The sequence below is a fragment of the Sinocyclocheilus grahami genome, unplaced genomic scaffold (assembly GCF_001515645.1).
Source record: "Sinocyclocheilus grahami isolate Dianchi unplaced genomic scaffold, SAMN03320097.WGS_v1.1 scaffold1075.1, whole genome shotgun sequence".
Classification (NCBI taxonomy): domain Eukaryota; kingdom Metazoa; phylum Chordata; class Actinopteri; order Cypriniformes; family Cyprinidae; genus Sinocyclocheilus; species Sinocyclocheilus grahami.
The window spans coordinates 1,439-27,903 of NW_015506254.1; the positions used below are offsets into that span (position 1 = coordinate 1,439).

At 36.3% G+C, this 26,465-nt stretch overlaps 2 protein-coding genes across 2 annotated transcripts; both read right to left on the reverse strand.

Annotated features, from left to right (window-relative positions):
• Positions 1–16,975: 16,975 nt before the first annotated feature.
• LOC107566424 (SLAM family member 5-like) lies at positions 16,976–19,881 on the reverse strand. Its single transcript, XM_016251883.1, has 5 exons — positions 19,833–19,881; positions 19,216–19,545; positions 17,431–17,724; positions 17,183–17,301; positions 16,976–17,029 (listed from the first exon to the last, which is right to left on the reverse strand). The coding sequence occupies exons 1-5, from the start codon at positions 19,879–19,881 to the stop codon at positions 16,976–16,978; spliced, it is 846 nt and encodes a 281-aa protein (XP_016107369.1).
• A 2,309-nt stretch (positions 19,882–22,190) lies between these two features.
• On the reverse strand, positions 22,191–23,015 carry LOC107566438 (natural killer cell receptor 2B4-like; the record flags this gene model as incomplete). The annotated part of the gene is made up of 2 exons (XM_016251901.1): positions 22,728–23,015; positions 22,191–22,463 (listed from the first exon to the last, which is right to left on the reverse strand). Coding segments are annotated over exons 1-2 (561 nt in total), but the record flags the coding sequence as incomplete, so codon positions are not given.
• Between the last annotated feature and the right edge of the window lie 3,450 nt (positions 23,016–26,465).

Here is a 26,465-nt window from a genome sequence, read left to right on the forward strand (position 1 = left end):
CAACAGCATTTCCCAGTTTTTCAGTCAAGTCGATGTATATGAGCTGCTCTGTGGATCTAACGATGTATGAAGTTTTTGATATTCTGTGGTGGTCAGTTCACAGCAGTGATAGAAATGAATCTACCAATAAGCTTAGATATATATTTATTTTGACCTTTTATAAGCATTTTTACATTTATAAAGCCATTTTTTCTTAAAGTGTGCATCATCTTTTTGAGTCAAATTCTTGCATATAATTTGTCAGTTAGAATAATGAGACATTTGGGCTGTTACCAAGCAAATGGTATAAATATCAACAAATTAATCTTTGCAATGCAGAGGAAACACAGAAGCTGCATCTGAAGTGGCATTTAGATGTCACACTGTTTAATGCAGCTCAGAGGGACATGGGATGCTTTAACCTGCAGTTACAAATGCATAGATAATGTTTTGATATTTTAAACAATTTTTTTTTTAATTATTTAAAAAATGAAAAGATACTTTAAATGTGAAATTTAATAAGTGAGTCATCAGTCATTGCGATTGAACCGAGTCATTTAAACGGTTGATTCATTCAGGAACGAAACACCATCGTGTTGAACAGTAAAACTTTGGCTTGGTTTGGAGTAATTTTTGTTGTCGAAGTAGCGCAAAAACAGGCAATATGGTGTCTAAAACTTAAGTCTCTTAATTAACTTTTTGTTTTTTGTTTATTGAACTGTATACATAATTTTAATTTTTTAATTTTTTGCTCCCATATCTTGAATTTTGTGATCATTTGAAATGTATTTTAATAAACTGAATCATACAGTGAATGAACACACTGTAAATGCGCACACGCACTAGTCTAACCTACTACACTTCATCACGCACTGTTTCTCTGGCATTTTCAAAGGCACGTAAAATATAATACTGTGGCTTGGCATGATACATAGTCTAATGGTCTAACGAAACCCAATTTTAAACATCTGTTACTGTACTCATTTTATGGGCCTTATAGTACCTATTTGAGCCAATCCAGATGAATTACGTTATCTCAGGACGAGACCGCCCTAATTGTAAAGCAAAACGGGATTGGCTATAGCGAGACCGTGCTACGATTGGTCAGCGAAATGTGGCTGTTATCTGATTGGCTTGAGTAGCCGGTGGGGGGAGTCCACGTATTTGTGGAATGTCAGCACGTCTTGACGCAAGAAATGTTTCACAATAAGCAAATGCACAGTACGCTATTCACAAATAAATGCCAGGCAAAGTTGTGGATGTGACATAAATATATATTTGTGAATATGTTTTTTTTTATTTGCAAATCTTATTCTATATATTTGTCAATATTTTTAATGTTTGTTCATCTCTTTACATTTATTTATGGATCGTAATCTATTTATTTGGAATTAAGCAACAATTCTTTCTCCATACTTTTCAGTGTCAATGCAAATTTTATCTAACGCAGAAGTTATTACTCCACCCCCTTTGTAATGTCATTACGACAGCTCAACCAATGTGGTTCAAACGATGGGTGGTTCAAACATCTGCAATAAAGTAAAATACGGTTTCGTCGGGACCCGGTCGTCACCTCATTGTTCATTTTCCCAACGATGCATCGTACTATGGTGGTTAAAGTGATAGTTCACCCAAAAATTTTAATTCTGTCATTAATTACTCACCCTCATGTCATTCGGACCCCGTAAGACCTTTATTTAACTTCGGAATACAAATTAAGATATTTTTGATGAAATTCGAGAGCTTTCTGACCCTCCTTAGACAGCAAGGGAACTACTATATTCAAGGCCCAGAAACGTAGGACATCGTTAAAATAGTCCATGTGACATCGATGGTTCAACCCTTAATTTATGCAGCTATGAGAATACTTTTTGTGCACAAAGAAAACAACAACAAAAAACACTTTATTCAACCATTTCTTGTCTTCCGGTCAGGCTCTGCCACCATTCATGAGAGCGATCTAGTAAGCCCTGTGGTAAATGAGCCCTTGTACATCTGCAGGAAGGGTTATCATTAAGTAGTGTGTCCTGGGGATCTTCACTGATATTGTGGCAAAATGGCCTGGAAGCACACATGACTCTTTTGTGTCGGCCAGTTTTTCAATTGGCCAGGTGATTCTTCAATTATATTTGGTTTCAGAGATTAAATAGGCATAAAGTGTAATATTTAATATGTGAATGAACTACTTTTACCATATCATAGCACTTTTTGACACTACATTCAAACCACTGCAGATATGTTGCATATATGTAGGCTACAGTGGGCTTCAGATAACTTTACAAAACAAGTGAAAACCATTAACAGATATGTTGTTTTAGAAGTATTGTTATATGAGAAATCTTTCTTTGGAAATGTTGTAACTAAGATTTTCGCTTGTAGCCTAAATAATAAAACTCACCTTTCTTCACAAACCACAGCTGTGTTAAAAATGGCCAAAATGTTTTCGGAGTGCACTTCAAAGGGAGCACAAATGTGATAATCATGCTTAAAATTGAACTTAAAAAAAAAAAACTTTAAATGTAAATTACGTAAGATGTGAACAAGACAACTTTAAGCTTTCCAAATCTTTCAAAGTGGATGGTGAAGTCTTCGAAAGTAATAGGGCGTAACTCTGAATAGAACACAGCCTAGCGGTGGCGACTCAGTGGCGTCAACACTTCAAACTAACATGAAGCTCTACTTCTAACCACAGCTGGAGAGGCGTAGTTCAACCACACATGTTTGCAATGCAGTTTGCCAATGTTCGTTGGATCTGTGGTTTCAGGAAACACAGACTCTTTGACCTTGTGGCCATAGTTGCCTAATGATGCTTTTGGGAAACGCACCACAGAAGAGAAGAGAGAAAACAATGCACATTATGAGCCACTGAAAATGCACAAAGATTGCAAGTATTATGAATGTCCAGTGTTTTAAAAGCACATTGTTACTGGGATGAAACCATGAATCCATCTCTGGAAACAAAGGATTTCAATCACCGTCATGATAGACTTTTAAAGGCATTTAATCAGAGTTCAGTGAGCTGCTATATAATAGGTCTGTTGGTATTTCCTGATCAGATATACAGACTGCTGAATAATATATTGAGATTTTCACAGGAGCTTCTATTGATGATGACCTCAGCAAATCTGAACTGAAATCAAAAGGCAGTGATCACATTATTCATAAAATAATTTAGGAAAACATTTTTTAACAGATAATGGATATTGAATAGTTAATATACACCTCCAAAATTAGTTTGCACATATCAGGCCTTGTGACATTGAAGTTCACAAACACAACTGTTTGATAATTTATGTTATTAACATAATATGATTATATAGAGCAGGTCTGAAAAACAAACTTTCCAAAGCGCTGGTCCATTTCTGCTCTGGTTTTCACACTTCATCTCTCTCACATGTTCACATGCAAGTTTTGCCACCTGTGGCAACTAAGAGCTTCAGTTTAGTCTGACAATGTTAACCAATGTTTGTTCTTTGCAGAAGCACAATAAACCACAGCGTGTTTAAGGTGAAAGTGTCTCTATGCTTGCAGTTCTTCTCTCACCTGCTCTCAATTGATTGTTGCTACTATATTTGCACAAAAATGCATGTTTTGATTTGCATGCTTTGATGTAATTCGTTCAGATTGTTGTATTGAACTCATCTGTGGTTGTTTGAAAAGTAATTTGACTGATGCAGCTGATGCCGGTAGTACTGCTGAGTGTGGTTTGTGTGACCTGAATCAACAACACAACTGATTTTAACAGCTGAAAAAAAGACTGTGGAGATACTTGATCAGGCCAAACATTTGTAAATCATGGGCTTCAACAGCCACAAATGCAACAATGGGTAAAAATAGTTGTGATTAGAGATAAAGATCAAATTAAGAGTTAAAACTAAAAAGTTAGTAAAGTTCACACATTTCAATTTTTTTCTTCTCAGCCTTTCATTTCACACTCGACATTTCTTTTCCACTACAGTGGTCAACAGAAGCGTTGCTGACTAGAACCGTTTAACACTGTTTTCAACAGAAACACCTGCAGCCAAGATGAGGTTAATGTTTGTCACCTTTTATTGACACCTTTTAAGGCATGTTTATATGAATTCATTGTTTTCAATATTTTTTAATGGCCTGGTAGTGTCTCTAGTATTTATTTTCTAGATAAAAATGTCTGATAAATGAATACATGAAATCATACAGAATCCAGGAGCAATATGATTTTGATTTATATCATAAAAAGCAGTGGATGTTATTGCCAGTGGGATATTGTGTATAGATCTGCTGTTCTCATTTGTTGTATTAGTCTTGTTTAATGGTCATGTGAATCCTACATAAAGACACCATATTCTGAAATATTTTTTAACCGTTTTTATATTTAATTTCATTATTCACACAGTAAACTTGACAGTGCAACACTGAACATGGATTTATTTGTCAAGACTAACAGAATAAAGATGCAAAAAAAAGAGTGGAGCTGCACTTGAAGCTGAATTTGAAGATTGTGAGAGAGCGCTGTTAGTGAAATAACATGTTCATCCAGCAGGTAGAGCTCCATCAAGTTCATCTGTATCAACAGTTTGTACTACAGCACTAACAAAACCAATGAAAACAATACAAACTTAAATAAAACAAAAACAGTTCTCAAAAGCTCTGGATTAAAATCCAATAATATAATATTTTAAATTCATGTTATAACATTTGACCTTTTGACCTTGACTAAATGCCACATTCATTAACTCACAAAAATCCTTTAAATGAAACAAAACACAAACAAAAGCACATTTGGAACAACAGTGATACTCTCAAAGGATTTTTTGGCAAATTTATTAGCCCTGCATCTTAAAAAAATCAGCTGATTTGAAAAAAAGACCTAATGTTGCATTTGATGCTGCTGGGTTCAAAAATAAAAATGCCTTCACATACAGTGTTTGCACAGAATGAAAATTTTTCAAATATATATCAGATTTAATGCACAAATAACAAAAGCCAAAAGTTTTAGAACTGTTCAAAATGTATCATTAAACTTACATTTTGCAAAGAAGTGGAAAAATATGTTCACTCCATTTAATATATCAAATAAATAAACTGTTTTTCACATTATCTGTAATTTTTCTGTCACTCTCTGGGTGCAGTAAAGCATCATTCATACATGTGAAAACCGGCTGAGAATTAATACCTGGCTCAGAGGAAGATATGAATCATGTCTTTGTGGCAGTTTTTCTGGTGATTAAGAGATAATACAAAACATATTCACTTTAAAATGGTTGTCAAAAGCAGAAATGCTACGAAATGCATCATGTTTTGTGAGCAATTGTGATGTACTAGAGTAAAACAGTCACTATTTTTGTAACATTTGTAATTATTTAGTAATTTTTGTAGGCCAAAATTAGTAAGAAACAAGTATAGGTCTTCATTCAGCAAATATGGTGCAGGGTGGTGTTATCTAAGTAAATGCTGGGGTGATTCTAGGATTTCAATATGCCCCTGATGAGGGTATGATTAAAAATATTTAATATATTGTTAGTGTACAAGGCAGGAACAATACATACAAAAGTTTCTACACAACCTATCAAGTGAACTTCTTTTTAACTAACCAGATCATATATAGACAACCCTTATATTGCTGTAATTGTCTAGATTGGCAGTATGTTTAATCTGCCCTATATATTAAATAACACATTTTAATTGAAAAACATTTTCTGTATGTCTTCACATTCTATTTTCGGTGGAGGAAAACAGCTGCAGTGTGATAAAGCATGAATGCAGTGAAAACTTTACAGTGGATGGGAAACCGTCTTGTAATTGCTCCCGCATGCCGCATTACATTATGTAAACTGCATTTATGACAAAAAAAATAAACTTCACAGATGGAGATATCATAACAATTTATAGATAAATGCACACACCTTGTTTTCGGCTTGATGCTTGTGCTGAAGCCCCCCTAAAAAAGGCCTAGTGACACCCCTGCATTATATACCTCAATGAAATCCTTTATGAACTTATTGGGAAACCCTTCAAATGATGATGAGAAATGGACCACGTTTGTGGAATCGTTAATGTGCATATATGTGTATTGACATAAAATACTTTTCCCATATTTGGGGTGTAAAAAAAACAACAGAAAACTCAAAACAGAATCACAGTGATCAAGCGTTAATCAACTTATCGAGACTCTTGCATACACTACATTATCCTGCTCTTTAGTCTTCTGAAAGAAAACACAAATGCACATTCATCAGCGTATTTATCACAATCATTATTTACACATCTGTCAGCTTCCTCCTTCTGTCACTTAAAACATTATGGAATGTATGTCTATACATTTATCCCATTCTCACTCATATCAGCAGACATACTGTATCTGCAAATTCCTCACAAGTGGTTCTAAGTGGTTTGGAGAATAGATGGATGGATGTCATGGTATTTGTTTTTTCATTAAATGTAGTAATTCCACATATGAGGGAATTAGGGAGGCCATGTACATACTGCTGTTAACTGCATGCAAACAACGCAATTGCGTGGGAACCTGCGGTCCAGGGGGGCCCCTGGGCGGAACACGATTTCTACCAAGGGGCCCCCCCTGGGCCCACTTGCTTGGGGCCACCAAAACTCTAGACATGCCCCTGCCTGTTCCATACACACAACGTTCAGTAATTTACAGGAGAGAAATATTCTTAATACAACTGAATTAACTCAAATAATTCAAGTATAGTGAAAACCACATTTACAAAAATTCTGTGCAATGTGTACAGATCCGAACTGAGCAACTAGTGGTTAATGACTTATTTAAATGTGCACAAGAGTGCGTTTCTTCTATATGTGCGGTGTAAGAAATCACATGAAACGAGAAACTTCTTTAATCATTAGTATTGCCAGATCTTGCTAGAAAAAAAAACACCTGCCTACTTTATTAACTCCATAAACTAGATTGTTTTATGAAATTGATTACATGAAAACATATTTTAATCACAGCATTATCACACAATAATTTTATATGTGCTGGAAATGTTCAGGACTTTCAGAGAGAAGACAAAAATTACTGAATTACAGCCATGTTGTATATGTACTGTTGGACTTTTTAAAATAATTTTTTATTTGCAAAAAAAAACTATTTGTGAAAAGGCAATACTTTTTACATTTTCATTGGACATAGAAAACAAGTGAGACTGTGAAAAGTGTTTTAACTCACCATAGACAGTAAGGTTGAATGTGTTGAGCGGCGTCTCTGTTCTGCTGCTGGTTATTTTATAAAGTCCAGAGTCTGTGGTTGTGGTGTTTGTGATGCTCAGAGATCCAGTCTGATGATCCAGCTTTAATCTGTCTCTGAATCTCCCATCAGCATCATCACCATAAAACCTGCTCTTATTGTTCTTTCTGTTGATTTGAGCGATGAGAATGTTGTTGTGTCCAAATCTCCACAGTATCTGATCTTTTCTCTGTATATCAGTATCATCAGTGTTTAGAGTGACAGAATCTCCCTCCATCACTGACACTGACTTCACTCCATCAGCACCAAACACACCTGACAAATAGACATATTTACTCAATAAACAGACTTTCTGACAGTTTTAGTAATTTAAAAAAATTGCCATGCAAAAAAAAAAAACTCCCCTAATTTAAATGAATACTCATTCTAGCAGCATGTATTTTATTCGGATACAACAAAAGTGGCAAAATAACTGATGGAAATAATAGCCATAAACATACTCACTAGCCAGACTCCATGAGCACAAACAGATGAAAAGAAACATTTTCTTCAGCAGTTTCCAAAATAGTTTCATAACAGAACTGTGATAATAATCAGGTCCTGACACTCTTGAAAATGCAGATTGTTTTGTAACAAAGCAAAAGAAGCAGAAGTGCTGTCTGTCTGTAGTGAAGTGGTTAAGTGAAACTCTGCAGTGAGTGTGAATAAACTCCTCCTTCACAGACTGTATATGACTTCTCAGAATGAATTTAGACCTACAGATAGAAAAAATAAGAATGTTTACTCTTTCTAAAACATAATTTTTGAATTTTCTATTAGTAAAACAAATATGTGAAGGCCAGTGGAAAGATTTATGAACTGAACTCAACCATGTAGTGGGGTCCTCGGTGAATAACATGGAGGGAATATATAATGTTCGGCTTCTATATTTAGAATGTGGTTCATAATAATAACAACAGTAAAATTACAATACTAATATTTTAATCTGTCTTCATTTTTATTGCTACATGAAATATAATCAGTGTTATAACAATAATACCACTTTTACAATCATGCTGATGATAATGGAAATATAGAACTCCTGATATTGGTTAAATATCATGCTATAAATATAAAAATCTGGAAATACTGTGGGATTTTTTTTTTTCCATAATTAAAATTTGGGGGCCTTTTTGCCCCATTTCCCTGTTCATTTCAGAAACTGGAGTGCATCAGTCAAGATCCAAAAGAAATGATATAATAGACTAATCTGGGGTTTGAGAAAGAAAACTATGTAAAATTATTAAAATGTTGTCAGAACAGTCAGTATAAACTGTTCTTAAACATGAAGATTGACTGAAATGGGTCTGTCTGAGTGGGAGGAGCTACTGGAGGGGTTTATTCACACTCACTGAACCACTTTAACACAGACTGGCAACACATTCAACGTTTTCAAGAGTGTCAGGACCTGATCATTGTAACAGTTCTGTTGCGAAACTGAAAAATAAAATGTTTCAGGCTTTTATTTTCATCTGTTTGTGCTCATGGAGTCTGACCGGTAAGTATTTTTATTACAACGTTTTTTAATGCTCAGCTGCACATTATTCTGTTATTTATTGTTTCCATCATTTATAATATTTTCATGTTTTATCAGACTAACATGCCCAAATACTTCAGTGCAGAGTGAAGAGTTATTTTGCAATCGCAACATTTCAGATAACTTTTAAAAATTGTTAAAAACTGCAAATATGAGTAAATATATGTTTGTTCATCAGGTGTGTTTGGTGTTGATGAAGTGAAGTCCGTGTCGGTGATGGAGGGAGATTCTGTCACTCTAAACACTGATGATACTGACATACAGAGAAAAGATCAGATACTGTGGAGATTTGGACACAAGGACATTCTCATCGCTCAAATCAACAGAAAGAACAATAAGAGCAAGTGTCATGAGGATAATGCTGCTGGGAGATTCAGAGACAGACTGCAGCTGGATCATCAGACTGGATCTCTGAGCATCACAAACACCACAACCACAGACTCTGGACTTTATAAAGTAACCAGCAGCAGAACAGAGACGCCGCTCAACACATTCAATCTTACCGTCTATGGTGAGATATTTATACCCTATTGAAAAACGATAGAAGAATCTGTAATTGTAAACATTAATTTGTGCATTTCAAGCAGTGTTTTAATTAATTATTTTATTAATCAACATTTTATAACCATTGTTTCTTTAATACTTTACATCAGTTTTAAATAGCAATGAATGACTCTTTCAAGATCTTTAAAAGATAGGAAAGATTTAACTTTTGACAGAAGTTTAAAGTGGAAAAAACATGATTTAACTACAGAGTTAATATGTTGGTCACCCCATGCTTGCTAATATTTCAATAGTATATTTATCTAGCCCCCTATAGTTAATATAACTACATAACAACTTGAATAAAGCTGATACAATAACCAGAGATTACGGTTAGTACTATGAAGTATGCCGCCCCATGCTTGCTAATACTTCAATAGTATTTTTGTCTTGCCCCCCAAAGTTAATGCAACGGCATAACAATTTAACTAAAGTCAAGCAGTTAGTCAGGAATCTAGAATCTCACCAGATGTGCCCTATGCTCCATCTAACCTGAGATCTAGTACGTACTAAGATGCATATCTGAATTCAGAAAGATAGCTAGTGTGGAGTATATGGACACACTCCACACTACGGGCTCATCTGGCTACAGAAGCGCACCTGATCCTCCTGCAACTTTTCTTTAAGTACTCAGACCAAGACAAAGATCCTCCAAATTGAGACAGGAACTAACAATTGGAATTTGTATTGATCAAGTATAGTTTACACCTTTTGGGGACAGATGGTGATTTGCTTGAAAGACACTGGGAAATGACACACCCTCTACAGTGAGCAAAACATCTCTAAACTCTTAGGATCTGTATTACCTTTTAGTCTACTTCTTGTAAGATTGAGACAATTGTGCCAGTTGTACCGAGACGTTTCAAATGATACCGGACATGATTGTGAATATCACTTGCATTCACGTAGAACATTATGTTATTCTGTTGACCATACTGAGTGAGCTGAGTGAAGGGAAGGATGGGTAAAGAGAAGGAAGTAGGGGGAAAAGAACAAATGTATAGGTGAAAAAGAAGCTTTTCCGCATCTTCTCTCAGTGAGATGTGGAAACACGTCTGTACATAAATGCACTGTGTTTGTATTGCCCGTATCTCAGGAGATCAAAGTGTCTGAGGTTCTTCCAGCCTTACAGCAGTGGCACTATGTTTTTCCACAAAACTAAATTAATCATAATTATGTTTCAACATTGTTCATTTCTTTTCTCAGAAGTCTATATCAGCTGCTGTGGTTTTACTGAAGCTGTGATCCGATTGGCTCTCTCTGCTCTGGTGGGTGTGGCTGCTGTTGCTGTGCTGGTTTATGAATTCAGATCCAGAAGCCTTTATCAGAAGAGAGAAGACAACATCATCAAACTCTGATTAATCAGATACTGAGGACAGTGGAAATGCTCATGAACTGCTTTGAGTATATTTATCAATATATTTCTGAATAAATGTCATTTAAATTATTATAAATTATTTTTTATCCTTTAAATATAAACAAATACAGTGTACATTTTAGCTATATTTTTTCACTTCTATTGTGTGTGTATATCACTTTTTACAATACAAATCTCTCTGCTTTACAAAGAATAGTGCCTTTAAGGGATAGTTCACCCCAAAAATGAAAATTTACTCACCCTCAGGCCGTCCAAGATGTAGGTGACTTTTTAAGAAGATTTTTTTTTAGGTGAAACCGTTGTCCTTTTGTTTTAGAGTCAAACAAGTATATTGTCACGCCCCTGGACTCATTGTGTTGTGTTTTCCCTCCCCATGTGTTCCTTGCCCCCGTTTATTAGTCATTCTATGCACCTGTGTTCCCCAGATTGTTCATTTGATTCCAGGTGTGTCTCCTCAGTTATCCTGTGTTCATAAGCCCCAGTCCTTTCAGTTTGTGTTTGTCGGAGATTGAACGTCAGCCCATGTGTTTCCTGTGTTCCCGTCTGCCAAGTGTTCCTTCCTGGATTGTTGGATTAAAAGACTTTGTGTTTGTTTACGCCTTGTTTCCTCGTTCCTCGCTCCTTTCCTTAGGCTAAGTGTGACACATATACAGGCAAGACCAAATTAATACCCATGGCCCCGATGACACACTGAGTTCTTATGAAGTGAAACGATCGTTCTGTGCAAGAAACTGAATATTATTTACGACATTATTACCTTTAATCCGCAGCCTAGGCAAACCGTTCTCAGTGTGTTCACGACTGTCTGGAGCGCAAACTTCCTCTGTCGCATAATGACATATGATATTAGAAACATTGGCAAGTTACGAAACATGTTACCTGTTTCTGATGCAGAAAAGCTAGTCCATGCATTCATGACCTCTAGACTGGACGATTGTAATGCACTGCTAGGTGGTTGTCCTGCAACTTCAATAAACAAGCTACAGGTAGTCCAAAATGCAGCGGCTAGAGTCCTTACCAGGTCAAGAAAATATGATCATATTACCCCAATTTTACAGTCTCTGCACTGGCTACCTGTTAAGTTCCGTATCAGTTACAAAATAGTATTACTTGCCTATAAGGCCCTTAATGGGTTAGCTCCTGCGTAACTAACTAGTCTTCTACCATGCTACAATCCATCACGCTCCCTAAGGTCGCAAAACTCTGGACTTTTGGTAGTACTTAGGATAGCAAAGTTCACTAAAGGAGGTAGAGCTTTTTCGCATTTGGCTCCCAAACTCTGGAATAGCCTTCCTGATACCGTTCGGGGTTCAGACACACTCTCTCTGTTTAAATCTAGATTAAAGACACATCTCTTTGGCCAAGCATTCAAATAATGCATCTCATAATCTTGTACTGCAGTTATATCTGATCAAATGCACATTATTATTCTTTAGTTTGGGTTAAACAAATCAATTTTGCTTGGTTGGAACAGCAGCTACGCTAATTATGTCTCTATTTGTTTCTCTGTTTCTGCTGGGATTGACATCCCGTGATTTACACAAGCTTCAGTCTGGATCCAGAACACCTGAGAAGAGATGATGCAACCCCTCAGAGGACCTCAGATGATGCCAACCCTGAAACAACTTCCAGAACTACCACATTTTGTTATAAGTTTGATTGCATCATATAATATTTGCTGTTAATAGTGTTCATCGTCTGTTTGATTACGTCTTTAATTGATTTTTCCGTATATTTCTGCCATATGTACATTAACTGACAGTCACCACTGATAACCTACCACTAAATATTGTAGAAACTTAATTTGCTGTAAAGTTGCTTTGCAACGATTTGTATCGTGAAAAGTGCTATACAAATAAACTTGAATTGAATTGAATATGCGCAGGCGCATACTCACACGTAAGCTGATGACGCTGTTTGTTTTCAATGGAGAGTGAGGACTCATGTGCAGAGCTTCACCAGCAGTACCAACGTCTAAAGCTCACAACGTAAAAGTTACGTCAGCAGCTGCTAAACTGGTAATAAGCCGGAGAGAGTCAATCGCAATCGGTAATCTTCTTAGTTTTCTTCAAGTTCTGCAAGAAAACACAAATACAAATGCCTGAGGTCTACTCAAGCACTCTAAAATTTTCAAATAGGAATATAATATGTGAAGTGATTTAAATGCCCTTTTTCAGTATTAAAAACAAAATTTCTAATGCACTGGTAAGTTTCTGCTCTGGTTATCTCTCTCTCACATGTTCAGATACAAACAGGCAGAAATAACTGGATCTTTTTTGAAAGCTTAAGTTTCCTGCAGAACTTCTTATCACCATTTATTTTAGCAGAAGCTCATTAAACTACATCATGTTAAAGTGTGTCTACAGTTACAGTTGTTTTCTCTCATCTGCTCCCAATTGATCATTTGTTACTATATTTGCAAAAAATACATGTTTTGTTGCTGTAAAACCATGTTTTAACGTCATTTGTCTTGCTGAAAAACGTTTCATGTGGTAAGTGAATTGAATGCAGCTGACGTTAGTGGTTTAGTTCAGTGGTTTCCAACTACAAAAGATCTCGGGGGTTGTGACGTATTAAACGAACAGAGGAATGCGAGTGTTGGGGGCTGGTTGGGAGCTACTGATTTAGGTGGTCTGGAGTTTGATTAGGGTTTGTGGGGAGCCTAAAAACACTGACTAAACCAAACAATGATTTTAAACACTGAACACAATGAAGATACTTGATCAGCTCAAACATCTGTGGATCAAAATATTTTAGAAAACTGATGGGCTTTAACAGCCATGAATGCAACAATGTGTTAAAATAGTCATGATGAGAGATAAAAGTCGAATTAAGAGCAGTGTAGAATATAGACTAAAGTTCACACATTTATGTGGTTGTTGTCAGCTCTTTTCTTCATAGCTTCTCATTTCGCACAGTGTTTTTTTTCCACTTGTGGTCAACATCTTCCTGAACTGTTTAACTGATTGTTTTCGAAGGAAACACCCACAGCTATGATGAGATTAATGGTTAAGACTTAATGAAGTCTTAAACTTACTGAATATTACACCACTTCAGTGTTTTTCAAGTCATCTGTGGGCCTGTTTACACCAGGTCACTTCATGCGTTTTTAGATAGCTATCTGATTTGTTAAAATGGTTCCATTTACACCATGTCATGCAACGTGATATGACACAAGACAATAGAGCCCATTATAATCAGTGTTGCTGTCTACACCAGATGTGGTGAGGTCTCCGATTCAGCGCTGCTCATTCTGTCTTCTCTTTGTATTTACACAGCATGAAGGTAAAGTTGTACTAATTTATGAATGAAGCGCTCGTTTTAAAATCTTCCCAGTCTAGTGACATTTGTTATGACATCGGTTCCCCGCCTTCAAGATTTTCCTGCCTGCAAACAACCCATGACAGTCTATTATTTAAAGGTCAACATGAGGCAGAACATTTGAAGGAATATATAAAGCACCTTTATTTAATAATGTACAAAAGGAAGCATAAAGTAATACAAATGAAATATCTTGCATATAACTTTTAAATAATTTTATTCTACAAATGTCATAGCAAGAGAGAGCTGTTAGTGAAATAACATGTTCATCCAGCAGGTGGAGCTTTAGCAGATTCATCTGTATTAACAGAGATATGAAGGACTGTTCATAAACCATTACTACAGCACTGACAAAACTATTGAATCTGTTTTAAAATATGAAAACAATACAAACATAAACTAAACAAAAACTGCTCCAAAGCCCTGGATAGAAATTCATAAATTTGACATGATTGATTAATGTCATAATGTTTGACTTGACTTGATTGAATGTCATTTTAACATTCATAAACTCAAAAAAGTGCACTTGAAACGTGATTGATAATTAAACTGTCACAAGATTAGAACATCATCAATGACGTCAGGGTTGCCAGCAGTCCCATATTAGCCAAGACATTTTTTATATGTGAGTGGAAATGCGGTTGGCGGTCTGAGGTTCATAGTTCCTCGCCGAACACCATCCCAGCAGCATTTTGGTCAAAAAGCAAATACAGGGACAGGTTACACTTGAAGTAAGATTAATAAAAGTAAAAGTAGTAAAAGTAAAATGTGTGTGTAATATTTTGAATGTATTAGCATTTATTATGAGTTGTATTTGTCCTTTTTTTGTATTTCTAAATTTGTTAGTTTTGTGAGTTTAAATGTTGTTTTATATATTTATATACCTGTATAAAAACTGTATAAAATATGCTAAAAGGGTTAATGGTTCCTTTTTCTACTCAAACCCTGGTTTGAGCTTGTTGGGTTATTTAAAGGGGTCATTGGATGCCCATTTTCCACAAGTTGATTTAATTCTTTAGGGTCTTTATAAAAAGTCTGTAACATAGTTTGGTTAAAATTTCTCAATGGTGGTGTAAAAAACACCTTTTTTTACCCTGACAAAATTTTGTAGCATTTTCCTTTAAATGCAAATGAGCTCTACTGACCCCGCCCCTATCTTCCGAGCCGCTCTCTGAGGGACTGTTTACTTTAGCCGCATTCATCATGAAACTTGCTAATTAGCACATTATTAGGAAAGGCAATTTGCAAAGATTTATTAAAAAAACTTAAAATACTGGATCTTAAAAAGCTGGATCACGAATGATTTGCGTGAACCTAAACGCATTTAGGTAGATCGGGGGTGCATTCCCTTGAAAAACTAATATAATTCACTGCGTCTTCAGCGGCTCAGATGTCGGGAGTAAATGACGACTGCTATGTTCATTATTACATCCAACAACAGAACACCTCAATCGCTTGTTAGGAGTCATTCTTGTCTACATCTGCTCCAGCGGTGAAACAATGGCGGACTGATGACAGTCACTCAGGGTGGAGCTAAGGTAAGACACCAGTCCAGTCTGTGCTGAAACGCTACTGTCAAATCAAACTATCGTGGGAGGGGCCTGTCTTTGTGATGTCACACAGACAGGCATCTGAGATTGGCTCGATTTGAGAAAGGGGAAATGATTTAACAAGATTAAAAAAAACACTTGGTGGATTTTTATCATTATAGGGTAGTTGTGTACACACACTGCCAACACACATTTCAGTTCAAACAACTTGTAAAAGTGCATGTAGCATCCGATTTTTGTGTTACCCAGCTGCTGGGTTAGTGCAGTGCTATTCAATTAGTGCTGAGGTAGGCCAAGGGGGAGTGGGGCCATCCCGATTTTTTTTTCAGGGAGGCATATAAAATGATAACTTAAATATAAATGCATATTCAGCAGTAAAAAATACAAATGCATGTGACAACAATGACATATAAAATGACCAACCTGATTTTAATAGGACACTTGGCAAAAGTGCATGGAGCCAGGGATAGTGTGAATGAAAGGCTGTATATTGGTAAGCCACCCCCTCAAACACAAAACTCAAGAATGGCCTGTGATGGGAGGCTATTTTGATATGAAAGCAAGCATCTTCCAGATCCACTGAGAAAAAAAAAAAAAAAGAAAGAAAGTCCCCTGGGCAAACCTGCACGAGGACCTGTTTTAAAGTCAGCATCCTGAATGGCCGCCTCATTAAGCCGCGATTCAGGAGCCTGAGATCATGGATGTGCCTGAGCCCACCATCTTTCTTTGGAACGAGGATGTTCATGTTTAATATTTTCTGATTAATTATGCACATAAAGAAATATTTTTGTGTTGTATCAGTAACCTTCGGCAGCGTGCAGAAGACACACCTATCTAAACGATTTCACATTTGCCCTTCACGAAAATACCATAAACATTACCAATAGTGGCCATAGTAAAAATTAATCTACATACACATATCCTAAGAACTAATCCTGTGTGACTGATACGCTTAAAATCGGATGATTATATGGCAAGGTTTTAGCTGTCAGTCAAAGATGCGTTCTGTCAGTAGGGAATAGCAATATTTCAGTACATTTCCAGTGGCTTCACCGCCTGATGGCAGTTTAGAACGCAATGAGCAATCAAGTCATTAGAGACCAGTGGTTTACATTGAAAAAATATGCAAAACAGCGCAGTGGAATGCGCAAACATGTTCTGTGTGAGTGATCCCTTCCTCTTTCATAATTTGAATTAAAAGTGTGCATAACTTGCAGAAGCAAGCAAATCATGTTTTGCTTTGAACTGAATGAAGTCAAGAGGTTTGTGTGAGAGTTAGTTGTAATGAATATAATGATCTTAGCATGAAATCCAGAACCTATGTGAGATCTCTCAAAGATCTGTGTGTGATTCCTGTGACATGTAAAATAAGCATACATTTATATTCAAATAAAAACATTTTCACACTAAAACAGTATTCCACCTCCAGAATCATAGTCTGATCAGCATCTCCCAGCGATTCCTGCATACACCACCTCAGTCTCCTCTTTATCTCTCTGTAACAAAACAGAAACACACGTTCACATCACTGATGTATTTATCAAGATCATTACTGACCATTTAATAATAATAATAATTATATATATATATATATATATATATATATTTTTTTTTTACAGATGTATAAGCATTAGGTCATACTTGCCTACGTGGTTTGCTTTTTTATGTTTCCTGCAGGTGCAGAAGATCATGACTGCAGCAACAATCAACAGAAACCCAGCAGCGGCAGCAGAGATCAGCACTAAGTACAATATGGTTAGGCCGTGTTCTGTAACAGACAATATGAGCCGTTGCTGTGAATGAATCTGTCAGTCTGATCTACAACAAACGCTACATGAAATATGAGCACTATGAGATCAGCTCAGTAAGTAAATGCTAATATCACCACATGTCCTACCTGAACATGTCTGACAGAGTTGAGTGATGTCCAGATGTTGAGTCTGGTTGCTGATGGGATTGTTGAGCACACAGCTGTAGGTGTTTTTATCCTGATATTCCACCTCCAGAGGTAGAGAGAGACTGATGCTGAGATCAGACACACTGATGCTGGACAATAAACTGTTTCCTTTGTACCAGGAGAGAGTCACATGACCCACATTCACCACTGAACACAGCAGTGAACAATTCTGCTGTGATGATGATGAAGATGATGAAGCACAATCTCTGCTGACGACAGGAACAGGCAAATGAGCTGAGAAGAGATATTAGAGAATAAATCTATTTTTACAGTAGAGCGCCATTTTATTTGTCAGAATTTGATGTGTTGAGTTGAAGTTCATTGTGTCAGGCACAGACGTGTTCATATATCAGTGATGACGTTGACAAGCCTTCTCTCAAACAAATTCATATTTAAAATGGAATTAAAGTATCGGTATCAAAGTATTGAATTAGTTGATGAACTTTACATAAAAATTCCATTACATAATTTTAATAAAACTTCTTTCTAAAACAACGAAACTTAGTTTTATGACCAAAATTAGTTTTATGTATTGATTTACAGTTTTACTCTCGTCCCAGACTGAGACTTTCGATTTTCAAATATGAAACTCCATCACAAAAAATGTCCAATACTATGATGCTTTAAACTAGTTTTCAAAAATCTATTGTGTGAAAATTATTTCTGTACTATATAATTGTATTTTAAAACATAATTTATATTTTAGATATCATTTTATGTCAAATATTTGATATTTAAAATTTTTTATACTACGTATTCACTTTTATACTACGTATTCATTCAAAAAATGAAAAATAATTATAACATCAATGTGGAAGTTTTAATGTAAATATCACAGAATATATTCACTTTGCTTCATTTCTAATCGAGCTGTAATTGTCAAATTATGCACATAGAGTGAAAATCCTATTCAGCTTTATGTATTATGTAGTCAGCAATATTAAAATGATTAAGATGCTTATTTTTAGCATTTTTTATTGTCCACAGCCAAAGTTGATCATTGAAGCAACACTCACACATCAAATAGGGTCAAGAACGTAAGTAATTCTCTACTCACCATAGACAGTAAGATTGAATGTGTTGAGCGGCGTCTCTGTTCTGCTGCTGGTTACTTTATAAAGTCCAGAGTCTGTGGTTGTGGTGTTTGTGATGCTCAGAGATCCAGTCTGATGATCCAGCTGCAGTCTGTCTCTGAATCTCCCAGCAGCATTATCCTCATGACACTTGCTCTTATTGTTCTTTCTGTTGATTTGAGCGATGAGAATGTCCTTGTGTCCAAATCTCCACAGTATCTGATCTTTTCTCTGTATGTCAGTATCATCAGTGTTTAGAGTGACAGAATCTCCGTATTTTAAAACATAATTTATATTTTAGATATCATTTTATGTCAAATATTTGATATTTAAAATTTTTTATACTACGTATTCACTTTTATACTACGTATTCATTCAAAAAATGAAAAATAATTATAACATCAATGTGGAAGTTTTAATGTAAATATCACAGAATATATTCACTTTGCTTCATTTCTAATCGAGCTGTAATTGTCAAATTATGCACATAGAGTGAAAATCCTATTCAGCTTTATGTATTATGTAGTCAGCAATATTAAAATGATTAAGATGCTTATTTTTAGCATTTTTTATTGTCCACAGCCAAAGTTGATCATTGAAGCAACACTCACACATCAAATAGGGTCAAGAACGTAAGTAATTCTCTACTCACCATAGACAGTAAGATTGAATGTGTTGAGCGGCGTCTCTGTTCTGCTGCTGGTTACTTTATAAAGTCCAGAGTCTGTGGTTGTGGTGTTTGTGATGCTCAGAGATCCAGTCTGATGATCCAGCTGCAGTCTGTCTCTGAATCTCCCAGCAGCATTATCCTCATGACACTTGCTCTTATTGTTCTTTCTGTTGATTTGAGCGATGAGAATGTCCTTGTGTCCAAATCTCCACAGTATCTGATCTTTTCTCTGTATGTCAGTATCATCAGTGTTTAGAGTGACAGAATCTCCCTCCATCACTGACACTGATTTCACTTCATCACCAAACACACCTGATGAACAAATATGTACTCTTTGAAGCTATTTAAAAATTCTCATTGCAAAACAATTACTGACTCTGCACTCAATGTATAATTTCAATGAATAATTCAATAATGTGCAATAAATAAACACTTTAATGTGAGTGGAAGAGAAAAAATGTCAAAATGAACATTATGAACACAAAGATGTTTTAGTCTGTTAGTCTAATAAAACACGAAAATCAATGTTGGAAATAATAAATTATGTTGATGCAGATAAATAATAATATACATAGAACTGAAATCATAAAAATGCTTACCAGCCAGACTCCATGAGCACAAACAGATGAAAATAAATGTCTCAAACATTTTCTTCAAATAACACCAGACCTGAATTCTGAAAAGGCGACATTTAAAAAAAAACACAACAGAAATGTTGTAATACGCTTTTGAAAGCAGTAGCGACAGAAGTGCTGGAGAGCAGTGTGCTGTTGGTCTGTAGTGAAGTGGTTTTGTGAAGCTCTGCAGTAAGTGTGAATAAACTGCTCCAGTAACACCTCCCACACAGTCTGTGTGTCTACTCACATGGTTTTCATAGACAATATACCCTAGAAATTAAGTTTAAGAACAATTTCTAGTGGCTCATGTTCCCATTTCTCTCAGTTCAGCATTTTAAGAGGTTGCTTTGTAAAGGTTTCTGAACATTTCTTATTAAATCACTGACGTTACTGACATTCAGTTCAGAGCTAATTTAGCAGTGCTTGCTAACATTAACACTCTGCTGCATTGTCGCCTCACAGCAAGAAGGTCCCCGTTTTGGGTCTCGGCTGAGCCAGGAGGCTTTTCTGTGTGGAGTTTGCATGTTCTCATGGATGTTCTACTTATAGACAAAAGAAAACAGAACGCAAACTCTTTCTAAAGACGTGGTTTAAACTTTCACATTTTATATTATTTAAAGAAAATGAAGCTCTAAGCCAGTTCTGGTCTTGGACGTCCCTGGCACTGCACATTTTGAATGTCTCCCTTGTGTGTCTTGATACTTGATGAAGTATCTTGCTCCTATAAATATTGCTTCACCCCTGGAAATATGTAGAAATATTACGAAGGACGTTAACAGAGGCCAGAGATGGGACACAATAAAGACGGAGGCAAAGAGGAGAGAATAAACGCGCTAGCAGAGAAAATACTGTACAGGCAGAGCAAGCTCACTGTTTCCTAAGCTCGAAATATTCAAAGAAAATCCTAAATATTGAACTGGGGGTTGGGGTTTATATGAATGTATCACTGAAGTAACTGTCTGTCTTCAGAAAAGTTTCAATGGCATTTTCTTTTCATCTTACCTCCATATATTATGCATATCAAAGTATTGTTTATAAGCGCAGTGCTGCTTTGTTTACAGCGACAACCAAGGAATCACTGCTGTTCCATAAGCGCCACCTGCTGTCAGAGAGTGAATTTGCATTTTTAGTATCATTTACCAAAGCTGAAACCAGGCCTCTCTGTTTGCTTTAAATCTTGTAATTGTACAATCTAATTTAATTTTTTTTTTTTAAACTGCTCATGCTACATGCATGTAGCATCTTTGTTTGGACTGTAATTAAAATGCAGTGCTACCGCTCATTTCAGACGGCTACAGATTTTTTTTAAGGCCAGTTCAGCCTGCAATAGAGCAAATAAACATCTTTCTCATGTACTCTTTCATTCTTTCTTGTCTCTTGCTTAAAGGAAAATAAATCAGCAATCAGTATCAGAATCGGCATCAATTCTTCCAAACATTTGCACCCCACCTTCATGTCAAGTTATTACTAAATTTATTTAAGGGACATGCCAACTCCTGAATCACTGTTGACTACAAATGTGTTCAGAGTGATTTTTTTATTTTATTTTCTTTCATAAGATCTTGACTCAAAAAAGCAAAAAGAACTCCACTATCCTATAACTAAATGATCTTACAAATATAAGCACACAAATCAATTGAAGTGACCTGCATCTTAACCAAGGCTTACAACATATGTTTAATTAATAGTATCACAATATTCTGTGTGATAAAATGTGGAAAGGAATATCAATAGAACACTAGAATAAACTAATAAAACATAAAATAGGTCAAAAATTGGCAGCTTTATCTTATTTAACTCAACACTCTATCAATGGACATAATAAAGCTTTTATTCAGATAACTACAGGTGTAGTGAATAAAATGTCCCCCAAAATAAATTTTTGAGTTAAATGCATTGGTTTGATGCACTTTGAGAGCAAACCAATTTGAGGGACTAAACTGAACAGAGTAAAGGCCTTTGCATTGACTTGTATCTGGACTTTAAATCAGACTTTAATTACTATTATTATAATTCCTAAGATATGCAGTATTACTGTAATACTGCACTGTAAAATAAATATAAATTAAAAAATGAATATTTCACAGTAAGTATATTAGTAAAATTACAATATTTGTGTTTTCATTTCTTCACTTGCAAGACTTTAAGCATCAAGCTTTTATTTTGTCATAAAACAAAGTTTTATGTCATGATGAAAAGTTAAAAAAATATTTGTCAGTTGATTATGGTCAGATTACGGCAGGCCGCCACAATCTAGATAATTAACGGGAAACACAGTGCCACAGACGTACCTGAACATGGCTGACAGAGTTGAGTGATGTCCAGATGTTGAGTCTGGTTGCTGATGGGATTGTTGAGCACACAGCTGTAGGTGTTTTTATCCTGATATTCCACCTCCAGAGGTAGAGAGAGACTGATGCTGAGATCAGACACACTGATGCTGGACAATAAACTGTTTCCTTTGTACCAGGAGAGAGTCACATGACCCACATTTAACACTGAACACAGAAACGCACATTTGGACACTGACGATCCTGATGAAGATGATGATGAAGGATGTTGTGGAGAGTAAATGGTGATGACAGGAATGGGTAGATGAATATCAGAATATATCTGATAAGGTAAGTACCAGAGCTGTGATTCAGGGTAAATAAAACCATAGTATATCAATGACACTAAAATAACACTGCTGTGATATTTGTCAGTTGATACGTAACATTAAGTATTAAAGAAACGTGCTTTGATAATACAATTTTATTTATTAAAATATGTCATTATAAAAATGCATAAAATGCACAAATGATTCTGTGAATATCACTTCAGAATCATATATCAATGACAGTGATTAGTGTCAAAAGATCTCTACTCACCATTGACAGTAAGATTGAATGTGTTGAGCGGCGTCTCTGTTCTGCTGCTGGTTATTTTATAAAGTCCAGAGTCTGTGGTTCTGGTGTTTGTGATGCTCAGAGATCCAGTCTGATGATCCAGCTTTAATCTGTCTCTGAATCTCCCATCAGCATCATCACCATAAAACCTGCTCTTATTGTTCTTTCTGTTGATTTGAGCGATGAGAATGTCCTTGTGTCCAAATCTCCACAGTATCTGATCTTTTCTCTGTATGTCAGTATCATCAGTGTTTAGAGTGACAGAATCTCCCTCCATCACTGAAACTGATTTCACTTCATCAGCACCAAACACACCTGATGAACAAATACACATATTTATACAGAATTTGCAGATTTGGAGTTTAAGTCATTGTAAGTAAATTAACATTATAAGTAAGGGGAGACCGGGTATGGTTGTAACACTTTTTGCTTCAGCATCTGTAACTCACAGAGTTTTCAGAGATTTGTGTACTACAAAAGGCACCCATTGAAACCTCTGCAAGAATATCACACCCCGTATAAGTTGATGTCAAATACGTGGAGTGCCTTTGTTACAATCTACCCCACTGCTGGGGTAGGATGTAACACATACTGGGGTAAGTTGTAACAATTAGTCAAAAGAAGAAAAAAACTGAAGCCACACCACGCTATATGCTACAAAAATAGGTTTACTGAAACAATCCAAAAGAAGAACCCATTACAATGTCTTTCTTTGTGACTGAACATAACTCAGCTCCACTTTCTGTCTAACTCACGAGTGTGAGCACGTGTGTGTAAATTCAACTAGAACAATTTTTAATGAACACTCAACTCCAGTGTATCTGTGCAAAAAACATCTAAAAAAGCACTGTCACGTGTGCACATTTGTGTATCTATGTCTGAATTCTCAGTCCGAGTCACGATGGAAGTAAATTACTTTTGTTAATCCTGGAGTGCAGGATTGGCGGGCCCAGTGACTGCATAGAGCACATTTAACCCACTCTTCCATTGGCTTTGTGTTGGAAAATGGCTCCTTACAGACAACAAAAAAGTTGTCATTGTCTGAGGTCATGTAGCCATAGCCTAACCACAAGGTCTACACTTCAGCATAATGGTAACCTCAAAAATCGACATAACATAAACTCTTTTAAATGTCAAATATAACTGAACAACAAACTTTAATAGGTCTTTCCCTTTACTAAAAAACACATTAAACAGCACTTAATTTCAACATTTACTCTCCTGATCTATCCCTATGCAAAGCATGCTGGCAACTAGAAATCCACTGCCCAGTTTCAGTCAAGGCAACGTAAATGTTTCATGTAGCCCCAACACAAATGGTTTAAGTTAACTTAATATTTTACTAATGTAATTTCATTTAATGTTATAAAATTTTGTGCAAATGACAACTGAGTAAAAAACGATACATATACATATTCTAATGAAGCTTAGAGTAAATGGAACTACTAAATAAAGACTTCATTTTCACAGCTATTTTTCTCTGTAAGCTTATTTGAGGCATCATTAAAAGCACTATATAAATAAACCAAATTAATTTGACAGAATGCTGTCTTTGCAACTGATCTGACTGACTTTCCCTTCTTTGTGACCTCATCAGACACCTTTTTTAAAACACTGGCAGGCACACCTCTCTGTGTCTTTCTTTTCCACTGTCTAGGCATTCTGTAAAATTGTAAAAAGAAAAAAAAATCATAGTTTCATATAAGGGGATGGTTGTAACACTTTTTAAAGATGTGTTACAACCCACCCCACCCCTGTCAGTCATTGCTTAGCTAGCTGTATTAGCTTAATGGTTTGAAATTAGAAGGTGAAAAATGCATCACATTTTGCCTGAGAAACTACAATTCAATCTAATATAAGTTAAACCATTTTATCAGCAATAGTTTAAGTACTACACAAAATATAGTTTTGATCAAAAACAAATTACATTCTTACTTCAAAATATTTTTTTTCTCAAAAAAATTGGCATATGCCTATTTCCAGCATTGATAACCATCCATGTGGATCTGGGAGGAAGTGGGTACACACTGAAATGATCATGTGACTCCTATCTTATCCCTGATTGGTGAAACTGGGGGTGTTACAACTCTCCCCATGTTACAACCATACCAGGGCTGCGTTCAGCCCCGACAAAACGGTGCAAAAAGTTGTTTAAATGGAAACGGTGGTGCGTTGAACACCCTGTTCTGATGACGCAAGAGTTGCAACTATGGCAGCTGAGAAGGCCATTCTTTGTGCTCTTTTTGAAGAATTTTTGTAGCCTGATTAAATCGGTATAAATACGTGTTTAATACTGCAAAATACGCTCGATGTTACAGTCACTGCCCTTGCCATCCAGAATAAAAGAGAACATCCCAATCGAGTGAAGCGATTTGTGGAAACTGTGTTTCCTAATTATTATGATCCAACGTTTGCCTCACATTTCAGGATGAAAAGACAAACATTTAGTTTACACTGACCACAGAACCCTTCACAGTGACTTGGTTGAGCAACCGCATCATTTCACTATGTCTTGCTGGATAGCTCTGCGTATGTGACAAACTATCTTTGTATCATTCTATATTAATGGAAAGATCACATAATGATTGTCAATGTTTGTTTGTCATGTTTTACAGCATTTTACGCATTTTCAGTCCTAGCCTGATGCAGAGCAGTTCTCCCGGGATGAGGGGTCCTGCTGCAGTTTCACCAGTAAATAAAATGACTCGTTACAATTCTCTTGGAGGACCACATAAGCCATGAAGTGGCGCATGGAGATATGGTGGGAGCATTTCTTTAGATACTGTATTGATTGATTTTTGGGTTTAAAATCATAAATATTTTTGTATGTAGAATGATGAGGTAAATACTATTTTGTGGACTTATATGCCCCCCAACATGCACGTATTCTCTATTTTTAACAGGAGTGCCAAGAGGACATGAAGTGGAAGTTTGTAAGGGACATAAGGTCCGGTGTAGTGCTGGATACAGAGTCACCGTGAGCTATTCCGCGGGGAGGTGACAGGGCCTGCCTTTCTCCAGATAGACAGTAAAAAAATCAACAGAATTCCATCAAAGAATACCCGGGTGGAGAATCGGATGAAGCAAGAGATGTCTTTTTATTAATCTGTCACGGAATGCCAGGAGAAAACAAGGTTAGATCCAATTGCAGTAGTTTATTAAAGTAACAAATAAACAGAACAGAACCAAAACTAAACAAAAAGGTAAATTCAAACATAGGGATCAGAAAACACAACGTAACCTCAAACAATACTGCAGCAAAGACAGACAATGAGAGCATGGTATAAGTAGTGATGAAATGATGAGTAAATTACCAACAGGTGATAATGATCAGAACAAAACGACAAAGCAAAGGACTATGGGAAACATGTTCAAAACATGTAACACAGAAACAGGAAGAGTGCCCTCAAGTGGCCAGTCCAGGGCACCACAACCAGACACTGTGACATTACCCCCCCTCTACGGAGCAGATACCAGACGCTCCACCAGAACACACAAAAGTTCAGGAGGGAGGTGGAACTGAGGCGGATCAGGGGGAGGAACGGCGGGCCAGGACCATACAATGGATGGGGGCCAGGGGACAGAGGTAGAGCAGGGCATGAGCACAGAACCGGCAGGGTGAAAGGCCAAGGTGGGGCCGGCAGGATGAACCAGCAAGGCCCCAACCACACAGGAACCTCAGCAGATAGCCAGGATGGAGCCGGAGGAATGAGCCAGTGAGGCTCCT